The sequence below is a fragment of the Punica granatum genome, chromosome 8 (assembly GCF_007655135.1).
Source record: "Punica granatum isolate Tunisia-2019 chromosome 8, ASM765513v2, whole genome shotgun sequence".
NCBI classification, from domain to species: Eukaryota; Viridiplantae; Streptophyta; class Magnoliopsida; order Myrtales; family Lythraceae; genus Punica; species Punica granatum.
In genome coordinates this window covers 19523450-19541173 of record NC_045134.1, presented here as the reverse complement: position 1 = coordinate 19541173, position 17724 = coordinate 19523450, and the positions used below count along the sequence as shown (strand labels likewise).

The following is a 17724-nucleotide window of genomic DNA, read 5'->3' as shown; positions in this document are numbered from 1 at the left end:
AACATCCAGCTCCCCTTAGAAACATATAATCTGTATCTCATAAAGACTCTACACGAAGCGCGACCCTCGCCCTGCCCACGCCCACAATCATGGAGCGGCCGAGGTACCAATTGGTTGACAGGACACCACTTGACCATTACACAAAAAAGGAAAACAACGGAAGAAAAAGAATCCCACCTTTGGCGATAAGGAAAGGTGGCCTTACGTGGTGTAAAAATGAACGCAGAGGTTTTCAACTTCACTAAGCAAAAAGCTCACCACATAAAGAAAATGACGCAAAACAAACGTCTCACTTGTGAGTCGGCGGAAAAGAACCTGGAAAAGAGCATAAACCAACTAAAATGATGAGGATCGTTGCAGATTCAATTGAGACAATGGACTGCAAGAGCCAAAAACTATTCCGAAAGCAAGCAAAAGACGTAACTCATTCATCAGAGTTCTCTCCATCTACACTGAAACTGCGACTCCTTCGAACTCAATCCACAAGCAGCAGACTCATTGTAACTTGTACGCATTCCTCATCATTTAACAACTATAAATCATAAACTGTAATAAGAGTTCAAGCTTTGGACCCCCAAAATCCATTCATTACCATCAAAATGATAGTACAATTGCTTATGGAAGTCCAAACTAGAGGAATATACAAAAGAACTTCTGACCCCTCTCCTCTATCCAATCAAAATGCATCCAATTGTGGAGACTCACTACGTAGTATGTACCAATCACAAGTATCTTTGGAGTTCACAGATACGACACTTCCTAATTACGCAAATGAAAAAGAAAGATCCACTTAGCTATCAGCAGCCCTGAAGACAGTCAGCAAAGCTAGGAACAGGTTGACAATATCGAGGTACAATGACACAGCAGCCCATATATATTCGTCGTATGTGAAGCGCTTGATGAGGTTGTCTGTGTCATAAACGATGTATCCGCAGAAAATGATGGCTGCCAAGCACCCATAGATCATCACGGAGATCTTTCCTAGGGGGAAGAGGATCTGCACTCGCCATGACAGAATGAAAAGTAAGATCAAGAGTCAAATTGATTAAAACAGATGATTCAAGGTCATCAAGCATTTCATCCACACGTACCTGGATCAATGCAAACACCATGAGCACAATGAGAGCACCGAACAAGAAGGGTCCAAGGAAATTGAAGTCCTGTCCTCTTTTCGCAGCCCAGAATGTGTAGAGAGTGAGGCCAACAACTACCGCGGCCGTCAAGATAACTGCTTCCAGGATAACTTTTCCTGTCACCAAGCAAAACACACTCCCCATGAGCTTTAAGCACAATCACTTGACATCATTACCCAAGACTAATAAATCTATAAAAGAACACATGAAACTATATCTTAAGGTGACGAAAGCAAAATCAAACACCAGCATAAAGATCAATTTAACAATTTTCTTGATGAAACTACCGCATCTGCTGAGTAATAGAGATTTCACATTATTTTCTTGTAGAAAAGCAATGAAAAATTACATCGACCATCAAGAGGTCAATTTCCTTTTACCAATCCCAATTGTCAAATGATTCAATCAAATTACACACATCTGTAATGTTTCAACGAAAATTCTAAAAGATGCAGAACTTACCACTTGTAAAAGCACAAGTTAATCCGATGGCGAAAGCGAGAGTAACAGTGAAAATCCCCAGGAGAAGGTAATTAACGGGATGCCGTTGGTGATAGTAATACAACGGGCACAATACTGCAATGAGACAAATTAACACCATCATCCCAAAGATCCAATCAGACAAATTAACCGAACCATAAAGATTTTCCCTATATGGAATTTCTCGGTTTTGTTCTACAGGAACAAGCTCGGCTATACAATTACCAATGGAGGGTTTCATTTCCGATTTATTATGGTAACATAGTTCCTCATAGAATTCAAAACCTGAAGCTACAATATCCAGATTTTCCTTCATAACTTGCTACATTATCGGCAGATGCCCCTTTACCAATCGGTTTTCGCACGAAATATCAAAAGAAGATTAAAAATGATCCCCTCAGTGACAATTTTCCACTCCAATTTCGGAAAAGAAAGAACAGAATTTCTCGATTTTTAACCGCTTTCGGTTTCTTTCAACAGGAGAACAAGGAAAATAGCACTTTCGAGAAAAAACAACAGAAACGTACTAATGAAGGGGATGATGATGAGGACGATGTAGAGGGCCAAGCCAGCGGTGGTGGTGACGAAGAAGGTGGCGATGGGGCGCACGGTCACGACGACGGCGGCAACGGCGATGGTGAGGAGCAGCTGGAGGGCGACGATGGAGTATACCTTGCGGATGAAGCCCCACCGGAGCTCCGGGCTCTCCAGCATCATCGGGTACAGGGGCCTCGCCCCCGACTCGACATCGCCGTTCTTCCCGAAAGGCTGGTTCCACATCGGAGGAGAGGAATCGGTCGGCCGGCCGACGATACCGCGGGGTTTGGGGATCGGAGAAGGAAGGCCTTGAGGATGATCGGAATGAGAGGGGAACGTTGCCGTTTCAATCGGATTAGGGATTTTCGATTTGATTCCGCTAAGTTTATTCCTTTGGGTCGAAGGGAGGGGAAAGGTCTCGATGCTTCGCGTAATATCGGAGGTATGTGGCGCGGTGGCTTCCGGATTCGCCACGTGGCATGATCTGGCTGATCGGGCCATCGCGTCATGAACGAGGAGGAGGAAAACCGCAACTGCGTGAACCGGGTGCATGAATGGGTTGTGGTGGACCCGGGTTGCGTATTTTCCAATTTCCATGGGCTGTTGTTACCGACCCACCAGGGGGTCCTGGGCTTCGCATTTTTTTTTAATAAGAAAAGTAGATTTTGAGCCTTTACAGAATTTTTGAAATATTGAATTTTATGGAAATGCTTCTGGATTCGCCATAGGCATACCGGTCGATCCAATTCCCTCCCCCTACAGGAAACTGGTCTTGGATATATAAATGCTTTAGCTATCCGGAAAATACAACACTTCATCCGGTTATGCTGTCATGAAATATTGGCAATTCGTGCCAAACTTGCTGCCACAGGCATACCGGTCGATTCAGGTTGCCCCATATGTTATTGCCGGGAACAGACAATCCAACACATTATGAGAGAGTGTCCTCTAGCTCGTGATTTTTCGGAAAGCGCCAATATGCCTTCATCCAAGCGAGCTACCTTCTCCATTCCATTCATGGAATGTCTTAGATTTAATTGTTCATCGTCCCATTTATCAACCCTAGGCATTTCCTGGAAAGTAATTTTCCCAATTACCATTTGAAACCTATGGAAAAACCGAAACAATTTGATCTTCTTGCAATGGGCTCTCTGTAAGCGTTCATTCCCACACCAACGAACTTACTACGGAATTTTGGGGTTCTATAACCGACAAAACTCCTATTCCAACCGAGAATATCATGATCAAATGGAACACCCCACCAAAGGTTTTCCACACTATGAACACGGATGGGTCAGTGGAAGGCAATCCCGGGAGAGCAGGAGGAGGTGGTTTACTTAGAGACCAGAGAGAATTAGCAAAAATAACCTCGAGAGATGAAATTTGGCTCAAATGACCATCGACCCATTTTTTACATCAAACATAACCCTGGCAGTTAAAATTTACATCAGAGATGACCTTCCGTCCACGTTCCGTGAAAAATCAGACGGAATCGTCTGACGTGACTTATAATATTATTTCTCCATATGACATGGCTTTCTGACGTGTCTATCTACCTCTGTTAAGCTTCTTAAGATCGAAAGCGGGAAATGAAGCGATTGTAGGGCGGGATTTTCTGATTTCAGAGCAAACATTCAAGTGAGAATGACCAGGGCAGATCAATTTCTATGTTCAGTGAAGTTTATTTTCTTTTCGAGTTTAGAACAAGAAGATCGAAAAGGAGTTTGGTGTTCTTTGGTGATATAAGCTGGCCGTGGTCCTCGTGGAGGTTTTGAAAAGTTGGACTCAGGTAGGTAACGGTTATTTACTACTCCTACAGTCGATTTTGTGGTCCCTTTACTTGTTTCCTTCATGCATTGTTTAATGCGGTCCCAAGGTTGATTGTCTTTTGTCTTTTTGATAGTTAATGCCGTAGAGAATCTGATAAAGTTTGAATTTTTATATGCGGTCCTCGTGGAGGTTTTGAAAAGTTGGACTCAGGTAGGTAACGGTTATTTACTACTCCTACAGTCGATTTTGTGGTCCCCTTACTTGTTTCCTTCATGCATTGTTTAATGCGGTCCCAAGGTTGATTGTCTTTTGTCTTTTTGATAGTTAATGCGGTAGAGAATCTGATAAAGTTTGAATTTTTATATGTTTTTTGATCTGTGCGTGATGGTTCCTTTTTGGTTGGTTTGTGGTCTCAGAATGGAATGACATTACGTGGATCTGATTTTACATCATGGAGGACAATTTGATGAAAACAAACAGAATTATGTTGGTGGTGAGATAAACATTATGGAACATGTAGATGCAGATTTCTTTTCTGCAATTGTGATCATGAACGTGTTAGATGATCACTATAAGAGCAAACCTTTCAGTTGCTGATATGTTATCCCTGGGATGAGGATGGAGTTTGGGCTTGAAGATTTAAAAGATGATAATGGTTCAACAAACCTCATAACTATTGTAAAAGGATATGATGAGGCGCACATATATTTTAAGCATCCAATAGAAACTCCTGAGGCACTTATTGGCAAGGAAGCAATGGAATTCTTGGCAAATGTTAAAAAAGAAGCAAGAGAAAGAGAAGTCAGAGAAAGAGAAGCAACAAAAGCAAGAGAAAAGGAAGTAAGAGAAAGAGAAGCAAGAGAAAGAGAAGAAAGAAAAAGGGAAGTAAGAGAAAGAAAAGCAAGAGAAGGAGAAGCAAGGGAAAGAAAAGCAACAGAAACAAGAGAAGCAGAAGCAAGGGAGGTACTTGTACAAGTAATTGATCAATATGAAGAGGATGAAGATGAACAGGGGAATGACTCAACCAGTGGTGATGACAGTGACAGAGGGGATGAAGATTGGGATGAAGATGATGATGAGTTTGTTGAAAGAACTGAGCCTAGTCTGGAAGAATATAAGATGAACAATGCATCTACAGGATGGAGAACTTCTACAATACATGGTGATGAAGCTGAAGCTGGAACTTCTACGATGCATGTTGACACCATTGTAGGTCTTGAAGTGCAGCAAAAGCAAAATCGTAAGAAGAAGCACACAAAGACTAGGTTAAAAAAAACCAACAGAAGAAAGAGCTAGAATGTTTGTACAGGAAAACATAGAGGCTGAGATGGAGAAACCTGAGGAATCAGATGGTTATCACACCGAGGAGTTAAAGTCCCTTAATGGTGATGAATCTAGCAATGAAGAAGAGGGCGTACAGTACCCAGTGTTCAATGAGGGAGATCAGTTTGGTATCGTCATCATATAACTGGGGATGGTGTATTCATCATTAAAGGTCTTCAAGAATGCCGTGAGGGACTACCGTATTTGCAATGGAACGGTCGTAAGATTTACGAAAAGTGAAAAAGGCAAGGTGAGGGCTCCGTGTGCTGATAAAGGGTGTGATTAGAAGATAGTTTGCTCAATAAACAGGAAGAACAACTGTTATCAAGTGAAAACATTTAAAGATGAATACAAATGTTGTAGAAGTGTGCAAAACCAGTTGGCTACAACTGAGTGGGTGGCAAATAAGTTGGTCCCTCAAATAAGGGCCCATCTAGAGATGAATAGTTAGAATGCTTATGATTTCATGATGCACAGCTACAGAGTTAAAGTGTATGATACTATTTTATACAGAGCCATCAGGGAAGCTCATAAGATATGTGAAGGTGAAGGTTCGTAGAAGGACCAATATGGGAGGCTAAGGGATTACTGCAATGAACTTCGAAAAAGTAACCCAGGGTCAATTGCGGGACTAAATGTTGCACTTGTGACACATGAGTTTGAGAGAATATGTGCTTGGAAGCTCGCAAGACTAGTTTCTTGGTTGGTTGTAGGCCACTTACGGGGGACAACTTCTTTCTACTGTGCCTCAAGATGATAATAGTGCATTCTATATGCTTGCATATGCAGTGGTGGATGTAGAAAATATGGATAATTGGACTTGATTTTTGAGGAATCTTGTGGATGACTTGGGAGATTCTGAGTTGAATGCTATAGCTTTATATCTGATAGGTAGAAAGTATGTCTCATAACACAAGTAATTAATTATTGAACTTATTATATATTTTTCAGTCGCTATTTAAATAATATTGACTTTATAAGGTCTAGATGCTGCACTGGCAACAGTTTGCCCAGAAGCACCACACAGGTATTGTGCTAGGCACATATGAGCCAATTTGACCAAGAATTGGAATGAAATGGCTTTGAAGGATGCATTCTGGGCAGTTGCTAAAGCAACAACTAAGCAACAATTTACGCAGCATACAGGGACTGAGTGAAGGTGCATGGCATTGGCTAAAGAAGATACCGGTTGAAAGATGGAGCATATCAGCTTTTGATGTCCATACAAAGAACTCATCGGTGACAAACAACATGCCTGAGCAATTCAATGGTCAGATATTGAAGGTTAGGAGCAAGCCCATCATCACCATCACTGAAAGAGTAAGAATGTATATAATGAAGAAGTTGGCAAGGACTACAAATGTAGTAGCAAACTAGTCGGGTCCATTATGCCCCAAAGTTCAGTCAAAGTTGGATCATAATAGACAGAAATCTTTTACTTGGGCACCACAGTGGTAAGGGGATGCTTGTATGTTAAAATTTGAGGTAACATGTCCACCTAGATCTAAGTAAGTAGTTGATATGGAAATGCGTACATGTTCTTGCAGGGAATGAGATATCACAAGGATTCCTTGCATGTAAGTTATTACTTGCATTTTCTACACTAACCAAGCAATAGAAAATTTTGTGCATCCATGATATACAAGGGCCACACAACATAATATTTATGTCCCCTTCATCAAACCTACACCTAGGAAGGAGTATTGGACTAAATCAAGTATGGACCCTGTCCTACCCCCAAAGCTGAAGAGGTAACCAGGGTGTCCCAAAAAGCAAAAGAGAAAGGCCCTAGAGGAAAGAAAAGATCCATACAAGCTTAAAAGAAGCCTCGCCACTGTTACTTGTTTAAACTGTGGACAAAATAGTCATAATAGGATGTCATGCAAGGCTCTTAGTGCAGCTAACCAGAAGAGAAAGGAAACAAATGCATCAAGGACAGAACAACTGGGGCCTAGTACTGTAAATATTGAAGGTGGGGCAAATAGTGGATCTAATGCAGTTCAAGCAGAGGAAATTCTTGTGTCTCAACACTTTGCCCCACTATTGACACCAGGACCATTATTGCCTTATCATATGACAAATTTTCTTGCACATGTACAAGTTCTTTAACTAAATTCATTTGTTCTAAGAGATTGTGATTGCTGAATATGGAATAGGTGCAAATGCAGGCGAGGAATGCATCAGGTCTAGACATGCCACCATCAGGTCCAATGACTCCACCATCAGCTTCAATGATGCTACCCTCAGGTCCAGTCATGCCAACTCAAGTGTCAAACATTCCAAGACAGGTATATATTTAAGAAACTTTGAATTTCAGTTTAGTTGGCATGCTTGTGATTGCTAACCGTGCAATAGGTGCCAATGGAGAGAGACAATGCCCCAAGTTTAGTCATGGCAACTGCAATGGCAGGTCCATCAGTACAAGTATACATATACACTTATATTGATGTTCCATAATACAAGTAGTAGTAGATGACCAAGGTTGTCTTGGCTTAATGGTAAAACTTCGACTGTTTGCAAAAGAGGGATGTTGCAATGAGTCAAGCTGTGACAATTAACCAGCCAAGTACTACCATAACTGGTTTGGGATAACATGTAATGTCACCATAAACCTTGCAAGCTGCCAACCTTGGGACTGCTTAGAGATTTGGTGCTCTTTTCAAGATGATCCAGGACCAGTTGCCTCCATCATAGTAAATGATTGTATGTGATGCTCATTTTGTATATTTTTTGGAAAGTATTTCTTTTTGTAAAGGCTTTTTGTTGATTGTAAAAGGTTTCTTTTTGTAAATGGGTTTGGGTTTGTCATGATGGGTTATATGTTGGGAATGGTACAAGTTACTTGTGGAAGTGATTCATTTAGGTGTGGGGGTATTCTTTTGTATAACAGATACTAAATCCAAATATGAGGGATTTGGGGTATGTTATGTCTATGAAGATCACGTACATGTTCTTCTGGGAAATTGCTAACTGTGCAATCTCAATCAATTTATGTTCTTTAATTAATGAATATTTGCTATCTTATTTTGCTTATTTAGTAAGTTATATAAATCTAATGAAACTCAATTAGTGAAGAAGAATCAGTGAAGAAGATTGAACAAAATACACTGCCAATTCTTCATTGCCAATAGTTTTCTTACATTGCACAATTACATACTAAAACATCATTGAATACATAAACACATTTTCGATAAATACAACTACTAACTTGTCATATACAATAAAGAAATCCCTACTTCTTCATACCATCTTTAATAAACACAAATGCCAATAAAATGACCAATACAATGCAAACAAGCTCCAGCCTCTTCACTCTATCTCAATACATCAAATTCTTTCTCTTTAGCTTGGCAACCTGCTATTTCAGTAGCTTTTTTATCAGTATGAGTAGCCTCTGTCTCCTTTGCATTCTGATTGCCATGCATTGCCATATTAGAGACCTCATCCAACCACTTGAAATAACAAGTGATTAACTTGTTCTTCATCGATCAAATCCATCAAAAAATTAAGAATCACAAACATCAGTAACTTATATTGATTTCTCAATATTGTGATGCTAACAAATTTGTGTATTCGGAAATCATCTGAAAAAATTGGCACCGAAGGAACTTCCTCCCAAAATTCTTGGAAGTCTTCGATGTCAGAATGGAAACCTGTCGCCCACAATCACAAATCCATTCTCTTTTCCTTCCATTTGCCATACTCGAGCCATATCAACTTGAATCTTCATTTTTAGTATGCCAATGCCGTCTCTTTCATCCATTCGCCATGCTCGAGCCACAACAATTTGAATTGACATCTTCAGTATGCTTATGCGGTCGATCTTCTTTGCAACAAGTACCTCTATTGCATTCACTACATTCTGTCTTCACCATTGTAGCCGTTGTTCAGCAATTTAATTTGGAGGTTAGGGATTTTGGCTCTTCAATTTGGGGATTAGGGATTTTGGCTCTTTTAATACCATGACATCTGTTAAATATAAAGGGCAAAGAGGGAAAGCAACAAAGAAACAATATTATAAGCCACGTTAGACGATTCCGTCTGATTTTTCACGGAACGTGGACGGAAGGTCATCTCTGATGTAAATTTTAACTGTCATGGTTCAATTTGATGTAAAAAATGGGTTGAGGGTCATTTGAGCCAAATTTCATATCTTGAGATTATTTTTGCTAATTCTCTTTTAGAGAAGACAATTGGATGAAAGGTTTCATAATGAACCTTGGTCACACTTCCACTCCCATTGCCGAACTTAGTGTGCTTAAACAGGGACTTTATTGCTCCGTTTGTTTTCAGAGTCGTGGTTTAAAATTTTAACTTTAACTTTAACTCAATACACTACACAACAAAACACACATTTCAAAAGTCAAACTGGTGGGCCCCATATATTATTAAACATACAATCCCATTACAATTAATTATCTATACCTTACATTCATTCCAATATTACCGGTTTCCTCTTGTTTCCGCATTCCATATTGCATTTGCAATACGATTACGTAATGCATCCATTTCCCTGCTTCTCATGTCTACATCAACCCGATCCCCAGTTAGATGCGGAGGATTTCGGAATTCATCGTAATATTCCCATGCATTGCCATACTCTTCGAATAATCTATCGTGATAATTATTTAGCCGAATGAAATTGTGCAACACGAAGCATGCAAGAGTAATTTGTCCTTGCCGAAGCGGGCCGTAATTTGACATTGTCCGCAGTATTGCAAATCTGTTCTTCAGCACCCCAAAACACCGTTCGATAACATTACGAACGGATGCGTGACGTTGGTTGAATAACTCTTTCTCCGTCGTAGGTGGGGTGTCGTCATTATAATCACTGCGGTGATACCTTTGGCCTTTATAAGGAGCCAGATAACCCGGAATATTAGGGAATCCCGCATCGACTACATAATATTGTTCTGCAAGCAGAAATATAGATCTAATATATAATGTATTTATGAAAATATATACGCGATTGAGAAGGGAACATACGATATGAGCATGACGAACTTACCGCCATATGGTGCAGGAAATAATTCCAATGTAGCGGCATCGGACAGAATTCGAGAGTCATGAGCAGAACCCTCCCATCCAGTGACGACATAAGTGAACATCATGTCATGCGAACAAGCGGCGAGTACATTTTGCGTAATCTCATTATTCCGATCGCGATACGCGCCTCTCACCGATGATGGAACACAAGCAGACACATGTGTCCCATCGATTGCTCCAATGCAATTCTACAATAATAATGAAAAGAATACGAATTACATTATACAGCAAACAAAAATTAGTGGTATTTAAATTTATCACATGTACGACACATACCTGAAAGAATGGGTACCATTTTCGGCAACTCTGAATTTCCGGTTGTACATCAACGTTCCTCCGTCTTATATACGTTGGTGACAACGAATGAATTCCATGAGCTATTACCTTGATGACTCGTGACACCGTCTCCGTAGAATGCTGAAATCGTTCGGCAACCACGACCAAGCGCGTACTATGTGCAACTACCATTAAGAACATGCCGACCATCTCCTCGACGGTCAGACCATTCCTGCTATTTCTGATTCCACAATTTGCTCTTAGCGTATCGCACAGATTATGAAATACGTGAGGGTTCATCCTGAAATTCTCGTAACACCTTGTGTCATTGCCAAGAACTTCCTCTATGTAATATCTGCCTTGTAGACGTGAGGTTCGACAAGGAATGTTGCGCGGGACACTTTCTTCAGCCGCCGCAATCTCCAGCGCCAGATAAATTCCCATAAGTTGGGCATCTCTTGATTGGTTATCATTTCGTCGTGAATTCCCGTGTCTTGACATTGTGTGTTCCCTTTAGCTTGGCGAACTATATCGACAAACAAGATGGCAGATTACCAAAGCATAGAATTGAAATGAGATGGTCAAAGGAATTAGGCGTGACATGTTAAACAAATGCAAGTGCAATGCACAAACATCGTAACTGCATGTCAGAAGAGTCACATAAAACAAACACATAGTTCAATCAACAACATAGCACACGCAACAAATATAAAACAAAGGTCTAGTAAATGACATAACAAATAAACTCTTAGTTATAAAGATCTATCGTAGTAGACGATGGACCGTGGCCGTTCAAGGGTCAAGCAGGCTACAAACCCATGGCAACCTTGTATCATCGAGAAGGCACATGAACATACGCCGTGTGTGCTCCTCCCTTGAAAGACGATCACTAGCCACGAGATACTCTTTTATGGACATGGATGGACGCATTTTATTCAGCACATCCATCGCCTCCTCGATGCTGCCCTTTGCTGGTTTGTCGGGGCTCGTCACGGATTTGCTTTTCTTCGTTTCAGGAGGGGTACAATGTATGTCCTTGTCCCTATTGCTGAGATTGCACTTCAACATGTCCAGGCACTCCTGCAACCGCGACCCGGTGGTCGAACTCCTTTTGCGCACACGACGACGGGACCCAGTAACAACTGGTTCGGTAACCTCATTAACGGGGTCATCACTATCGCCGGATCCCTCGTCAAGATTGATCGGTTCTTTCCCACGGCTTGACGCTGCTGCTAGGAACTCCTCTTCCATGCGTGCATATGTTTCTGGGCTCTTTGGTGGGTCGGTCGATGAAATTCGTAATGCACCTGTTGCTGTCTTAGACCTGAACAACTCTTTTAATGATGTGTAATGCTTGCAACCTTTGTTCTGAAAAGTCTTGAAGCTGCTGTTCTTCTGCATGTTTTAAAAAAAGAAAGAAATATAAAAATATGAACTACTGTATGTGGAAAATTACAAACTGAAAAAAGTATCAGAAGTAAAGGTTAGTGTTACTATACCTTAATAAACTTGTCCCAGACATCAGCATTCGCTTTTACGGTATTGGTTGTCTCATCCCAGCCGACTCCAGTGTGCCCAATCAGCTCGGTGAACTGCGTGTATTGGATCCTCAGTCTGCGTAGTTTCTGCCTCAACTTGTTGGCGTCCAGAATGGTGCCTGGGAATTGCTCTTCCAGCTCCTTATTCATTTGTTCCCAGTCCCTGGCTTTCCAATATGTTGTATGCGTCCTTGTGAACTTCTCGAGCAAGATGGTAATGAAAGCATTCTCCAGCGCTTCAGTCCACTCAAGTACGCCTTCACCCTTGGGTGCCATGTCTTTGAAACAACTAAAACAACAACTTATACAACGGTGATACAATAAAAAATGTGAGAAACAACAATGTTTGTGTGCACTTGTTGAAAATGCAGCACCAAAACAGACATATAAATATGCAAGCAAGCCAACATCTTCAATGCAAAAAGCAGAGAATATGTCCAAATTCGACGTACATAACCAAGTTGTTTCCCTACCTAAAGTTAGCACATAAACAAAAGTTATTGGCTTATCATAAAGAAATGCTAAATCCACATTTTTTCCCTCACTGGAAAATTTCACAATGCGTAAAGCAAACAAACAGACTCTATATCGCATGATCAACTAATAATCAAATACATAATAGCTTATGAACATACACATCATATTATTTCAGTCAATAAAACTACAGACCAGAGCAATCAAACCGATCTATTTTCCCTGAAAAATTGACAGAAATAGCTCCATTCTTTACCATAGCAATAACGAATCATCAGCAAGAGCAACAACACATTCAATAAAACTACAGAAAGTTCCTCTGACACAAAGTTCATCTGACAGAAAGTTCATCAACCCATGCTATAGATCAGTATGCAAAAGTACAGAAAGTTCATCTGACAAGATACATACTATGAGGACAATATCACAGTAATATTGTCCTTCATGCATACAAATCTGCTACATTGACATTATTGCGATGACAAATATTTGTTATCGAGAAACCTAAACCGCACCTCTGGAAGCAACAAATCAGAAAAGTAAAGCTCAGTCAGGACTAGTTACTTCTCTCCAACAGACTCCAATGTACCCCTTTTGTGCAACCTAAGCTTCTGTAAACTAATTCTGACAGATCAAAAGTGTAATCTAAACAAACATAACAAGCACAGAGCAAATTCAAGAAGAACAACGACGGTTTATGAAATTAATGGCATTTAATTGCCAGTCATTCAAGCATAATAACACAGAAAATTCAAGCTTTGATAATGCTTTCTGTTACTTTGGATGAACAGCAGAGACCGAAAGCAGAAGCAGATTTCGGAATTCATGCTATTTCTAGTAAGCCCGTCACAGACATTTCATCGAGCATGTGTGCTGCCTGTAACCAGGGGAAACAAACAAGCGGCAAACGTAGGTTTCAGCAAAACAAAACATCATAACAGATCAAAATTCCAATCCAATATCGCCGGAATAGACAAATTGACCAAATGCAATAACAAAATCAACCCCACAGATGTCCACAGAAAGCAATGTTTCAGAAATCGACCAAAAATCATCAGCAATTTCGTCAAACAACTCGCCCGCAGACCTATCCTCATCCCGGCATAAAAATTGGGGAAAATCACTGAATGTAATTTGAAATTGGTGGAAGAAAGTACCTTTCCCTTCGATATGGAATTAGCTTCGGACGAAGACGCTCTTATACCGTAAAGCTTACTGGTAGGGGCCCGACGCGTTCGACGCCTGTCCACTGATCTTCACAGACGACCGAATTCTGCAGGGGAGACTAATCCTTCACGCGTTCGTAGAGGATGGGGACCGTGCTGGAAAAACCGACAGATTCAACGATTAAAGCTTCACGGATGCAGATCAGAGAAGGAAGAAAGTTGGGGAGGTAGTACCGTGTCTGAAGAGCAGAAGAACGGTGGTAGGGGCCTCTCCTTCTCAGTCAAAGCAATGAAATGAATGTTGCACGGACTGGGGTGTGGTGGGGGCAAGGCCACGAGCTTGACAGTGGTGGACCCCACAAACGGTCTAATTTTTTTTTGTCTTCTTCTACAATCACAATCACAATCACAAAATCGTAACTTTAACTCCGAAAACAAACGCCCCGTATATGGTTGTCTCTTGTAGCGTTCGAAAATTGTGTGTACAATTAGATGCTCAGCTGATCTCTGATTGGGTTTAGGGTAATGACGTGTCTAATTTATTCCTTCAACCTATCATAAATGACAGTAGGAAACTTTACAATTAGCTGGATGAAGTTCATTGTTTGCATATCTGTTAAGAGGCCAACTCATGTGCCCATGTCCTCGCAAAGATGGGAAGAGATCAACATGAGTCTTTAGTGGTTTTAGATGTGGCTCATACTTTTATGTCTCAGTTGTTAATTTGGATGTGGGAGGGACATGTTATCCCTGTACTGTAACTGATTGTATCATCAAAACTATTCATGTTGCTTTAATGAATCCTTCAATTGCCAAAAAAAAAAAAGAATTGTTGAATTTTATTGATCCACCCACTTTTCTTTTCTTTTTCTTTTATTGGTTAATTAATCTCATCTATGTGTATTCTAGTATACAAAATCCCAAACTCATAAAAGAGTAAATATCTCATAACATGGATTTCCACCATTCATAAAACCCGAACCTGAAATATTGTTTAAAGAGAATAAGCGCAAAATCTCTTGAATCTACCCACATTGGTAATGTGTGCCTTTCTTACTAGTAATGCGTGGATAGAGATTTTGCTCAGAGTCTCGGCCAAGCAACTTGTTAAACTTAAGCATGTTTGTAATACTTGGCATTGAACAAGAGACTTCGTGTGTCTTCCTCATGCTATGTCTTGTAGGCATACTTAAAAATAAATCATATATTATATTATCACACACATTTTTCATAATCCAACATAATTTACCAAACATAATAATATTACATTTCGACATACAATCTAGGAAAAAAAGGTTTCATAGTGAAATTTTTTCTCCAATCTTCACTTTCCTGTAATCTAATAATACTTGAACTAAATGCCCAACAGTTTCATTAAAATTAAAGTATTAGATATTCTTGTAATTAATTTTAGGAAAAATTATACAGTTGGTACAAAAAGTTTTAAAAGTTACATAATCAGTACAAAAAGTTTTAAAATTACACTAATGGTACATAAACTTTGAAAAACTTATCAATCAAGTGCATTCCGTCAATTCTGGATTAACGTCGTCAATTGTTGCTCATATGGTAGATGACGTGTCACATGCCATCTGGCATGGCAGTTGACGTGGACCAAATTGAACTTGAATGGTGAGTAGTAGGAAAAAGCATGGCGTGCCAATGTGAGGGTTTTGAAGGTGTAACAATTTGGTACAAAATATTTTGCATACTGTAACACATTGGTGCAAAAAAGTTTTATGCTTTTAACCTATTGGTTTAGAAAGTCGTTACTTTAATAATTACGTACAAAAAGTATATCCTTATGTAACATATTGATAAAAAAAGTTTAGGACACGTAACAGATTATGTAAAGTTAGAAGGTGGCGGAGAGAGAGGAGAAAGACAAGAGAGAGATGTGAGAGAGAGATCTGGGTGGGGAGAGAGATGAATAGTGTTATCGAACCGGCCGAGGCATGAGTTCATGGGTTTATGGGTTTAACCGGGGGTTTGATAGGTCGGACCGTATGTTTAATTATAAAATAATTAAATAAATATTATTTTTAAAAAAATATATAAAAAAATACAAGAAAAAAATTGGTCCTACAGTCTCCTTATGAAGGTACTAACCGGAATGATCTGTTCAGAAAATAATCACCACGAGATTCTGAACCGTTATTGTTACACTACTGACAACTATCTATAATTAAGGAACCTCAAAACATTTCACTACTAACAAAAGTAATCATCTGCTATCTATAATTAAGGAACTTCAGAACATTTCAAGTCATAATCCTCCCATATCACCAAAGTTCCAAATGTTACTCCTTTTAACAAGACAAGCATGAGATGGAATCTCAGTTTTCTCCCATTATCAATCATTATTATAGGATCAAAGAAGGAGAAAAAGAAATTTAACACTGCTGGGACAGCCTTAATTTATGTTTTCTGTTACACTTAATGCGAAATCCACTCAGGAAAAACATTAACAAGCATAAACCAGGAACAAGCGAGTACCAATTAACAGAAGTTCAACTTGAATCACCTTAGGTGCAGCCATTGGATATTCTTCCGGTAAAAACAACTCCAACTTGAAAACTCCTCCTAACCAAGGTCACCGACATCAACCAAATAAAAAACAAATTAGCATCCGTGTAGCAATTTCATCACCAAAATGGATCGACTTTGCAAAATCAACCAACCAATGTCCCCTCTGATCGCATTGAACCTAAACAATCATACACACAGAGCAAGTAAGAAAGTTGAACACAACTTCATTCAATCAACCCACAGACAAACAGGACATGGAACCAAAGGATGTCTCATTTCAACCTTGGGATTTGACAGTCATGAGGTTGTCACCTCCACTTCATGTAGCCAACATCAGGCCTTCCATTCCCTCCACAGTTGAACCCTTCATCGATGAATGGATAGGACTAGTTCGTGTACAGTGGGTAGCTCTCATCATACACCCACCTCCCCTTACCCAAATCACAGCGTCTCAGGATAATCCCATCCCCTTCATCCCCTTTCTACCCATTCAAAGCTCCAATTTCATTTGAGGGCTTCTTGATCTCGAGGACAGCACTCCGCGGCTTACCACTAGGAACCTGATTCCTCCGAACTGCGCCTTGGGCGGACGAAGACCCGGAATCGGAAGTGTTGTCGGGTTTGGTGATGTGGGTGTCGATCAAAAACGGAGTTTTAAATGAGATGTTGCGGGTGGTGAAGCAGGGAGTGACAATGGGGTTAGTCGTGGCGTTGGGGTTGAGGGACGTTCAATTTGTCACCGCAACCGCAAGCAATGGAGAAGAGGGAGAGGAAGCTCGAACCAAAATGGGTCGACTCTGCCCTTGATTCTCCAAACTCTGGGTCGACTCTACTGCTGGAAGGAGAAGGAGAAGAAGAATCAGAGGAGCGAAGAGCGACGATGGATCCAGAACAGAATGAAGAAGATGACTAGGGTTTTCGCAATTCAACTCTGCAATTTCCGCTGGGGTCGAGGGGGCTTCGAAGGAGAAGAAGAATTAGAGGAGCGAAGAGCGATGGCGGATTCAGAAATCAGAAGAATCAGAGCGGAAGGAAGAAAAATGAACTCTAAAGATGAGCTGATGAAGATGAAGAACATAAGGAAGAATTGAAGGAGACGACTAGGGTAGGATCTGCATTCTGCAATTTTCGCTCGGGTCGGGAGGGGAGGATTTCGGGTCGGATTCTGTTTAAAATTTCTAAACCCATGCAACCGGCCGGTTCAAATGGGTTCACTGGGTTTATCTAAAAATCGACCGGTTTTTTGGGTTCCCCGATTTTTTTTATGCATTTTCGATTTTTAAAGTGAATCGGACTGATCATAGGTTCGGTTTTCGGTCCGACTGGTCAAACCGGTCGGGCCGGTCCGGTTCTGATAACAATGGAGATGAATGAAAGAAGAGAGAAAAGTGAGATAGAGAAGAAAGAGAGACACGAGAGAGAGATTTCAGTGGGAAGAGAGAGGAGGGAGAA

The 17724-nt window shown here is 40.4% G+C and overlaps 3 protein-coding genes across 3 annotated transcripts; all 3 read right to left on the bottom strand.

Annotated features, from left to right (window-relative positions):
• Positions 1-521: 521 nt before the first annotated feature.
• Positions 522-2666, bottom strand: LOC116216072 (protein LIFEGUARD 2-like). The gene is made up of 4 exons (XM_031551992.1): positions 2141-2666; positions 1596-1709; positions 1092-1249; positions 522-997 (listed from the first exon to the last, which is right to left on the bottom strand). Exons 1-4 carry the CDS (start codon positions 2649-2651, stop codon positions 791-793), a joined length of 990 nt encoding a protein of 329 aa, XP_031407852.1. The 5' UTR covers positions 2652-2666; the 3' UTR covers positions 522-790.
• Positions 2667-8883: 6217 nt separating this feature from the next.
• Positions 8884-11066, bottom strand: LOC116188818 (protein ALP1-like). Its single transcript, XM_031518287.1, has 4 exons — positions 10566-11066; positions 10252-10477; positions 10087-10156; positions 8884-9109 (listed from the first exon to the last, which is right to left on the bottom strand). Exons 1-4 carry the CDS (start codon positions 11064-11066, stop codon positions 8884-8886), a joined length of 1023 nt encoding a protein of 340 aa, XP_031374147.1.
• Positions 11067-11357: 291 nt separating this feature from the next.
• On the bottom strand, positions 11358-14112 carry LOC116188817. Its single transcript, XM_031518286.1, has 4 exons — positions 13978-14112; positions 13735-13899; positions 12065-12392; positions 11358-11960 (listed from the first exon to the last, which is right to left on the bottom strand). The coding sequence occupies exons 3-4, from the start codon at positions 12377-12379 to the stop codon at positions 11358-11360; spliced, it is 918 nt and encodes a 305-aa protein (XP_031374146.1). The 5' UTR covers positions 12380-12392; positions 13735-13899; positions 13978-14112.
• Positions 14113-17724: the final 3612 nt, after the last annotated feature.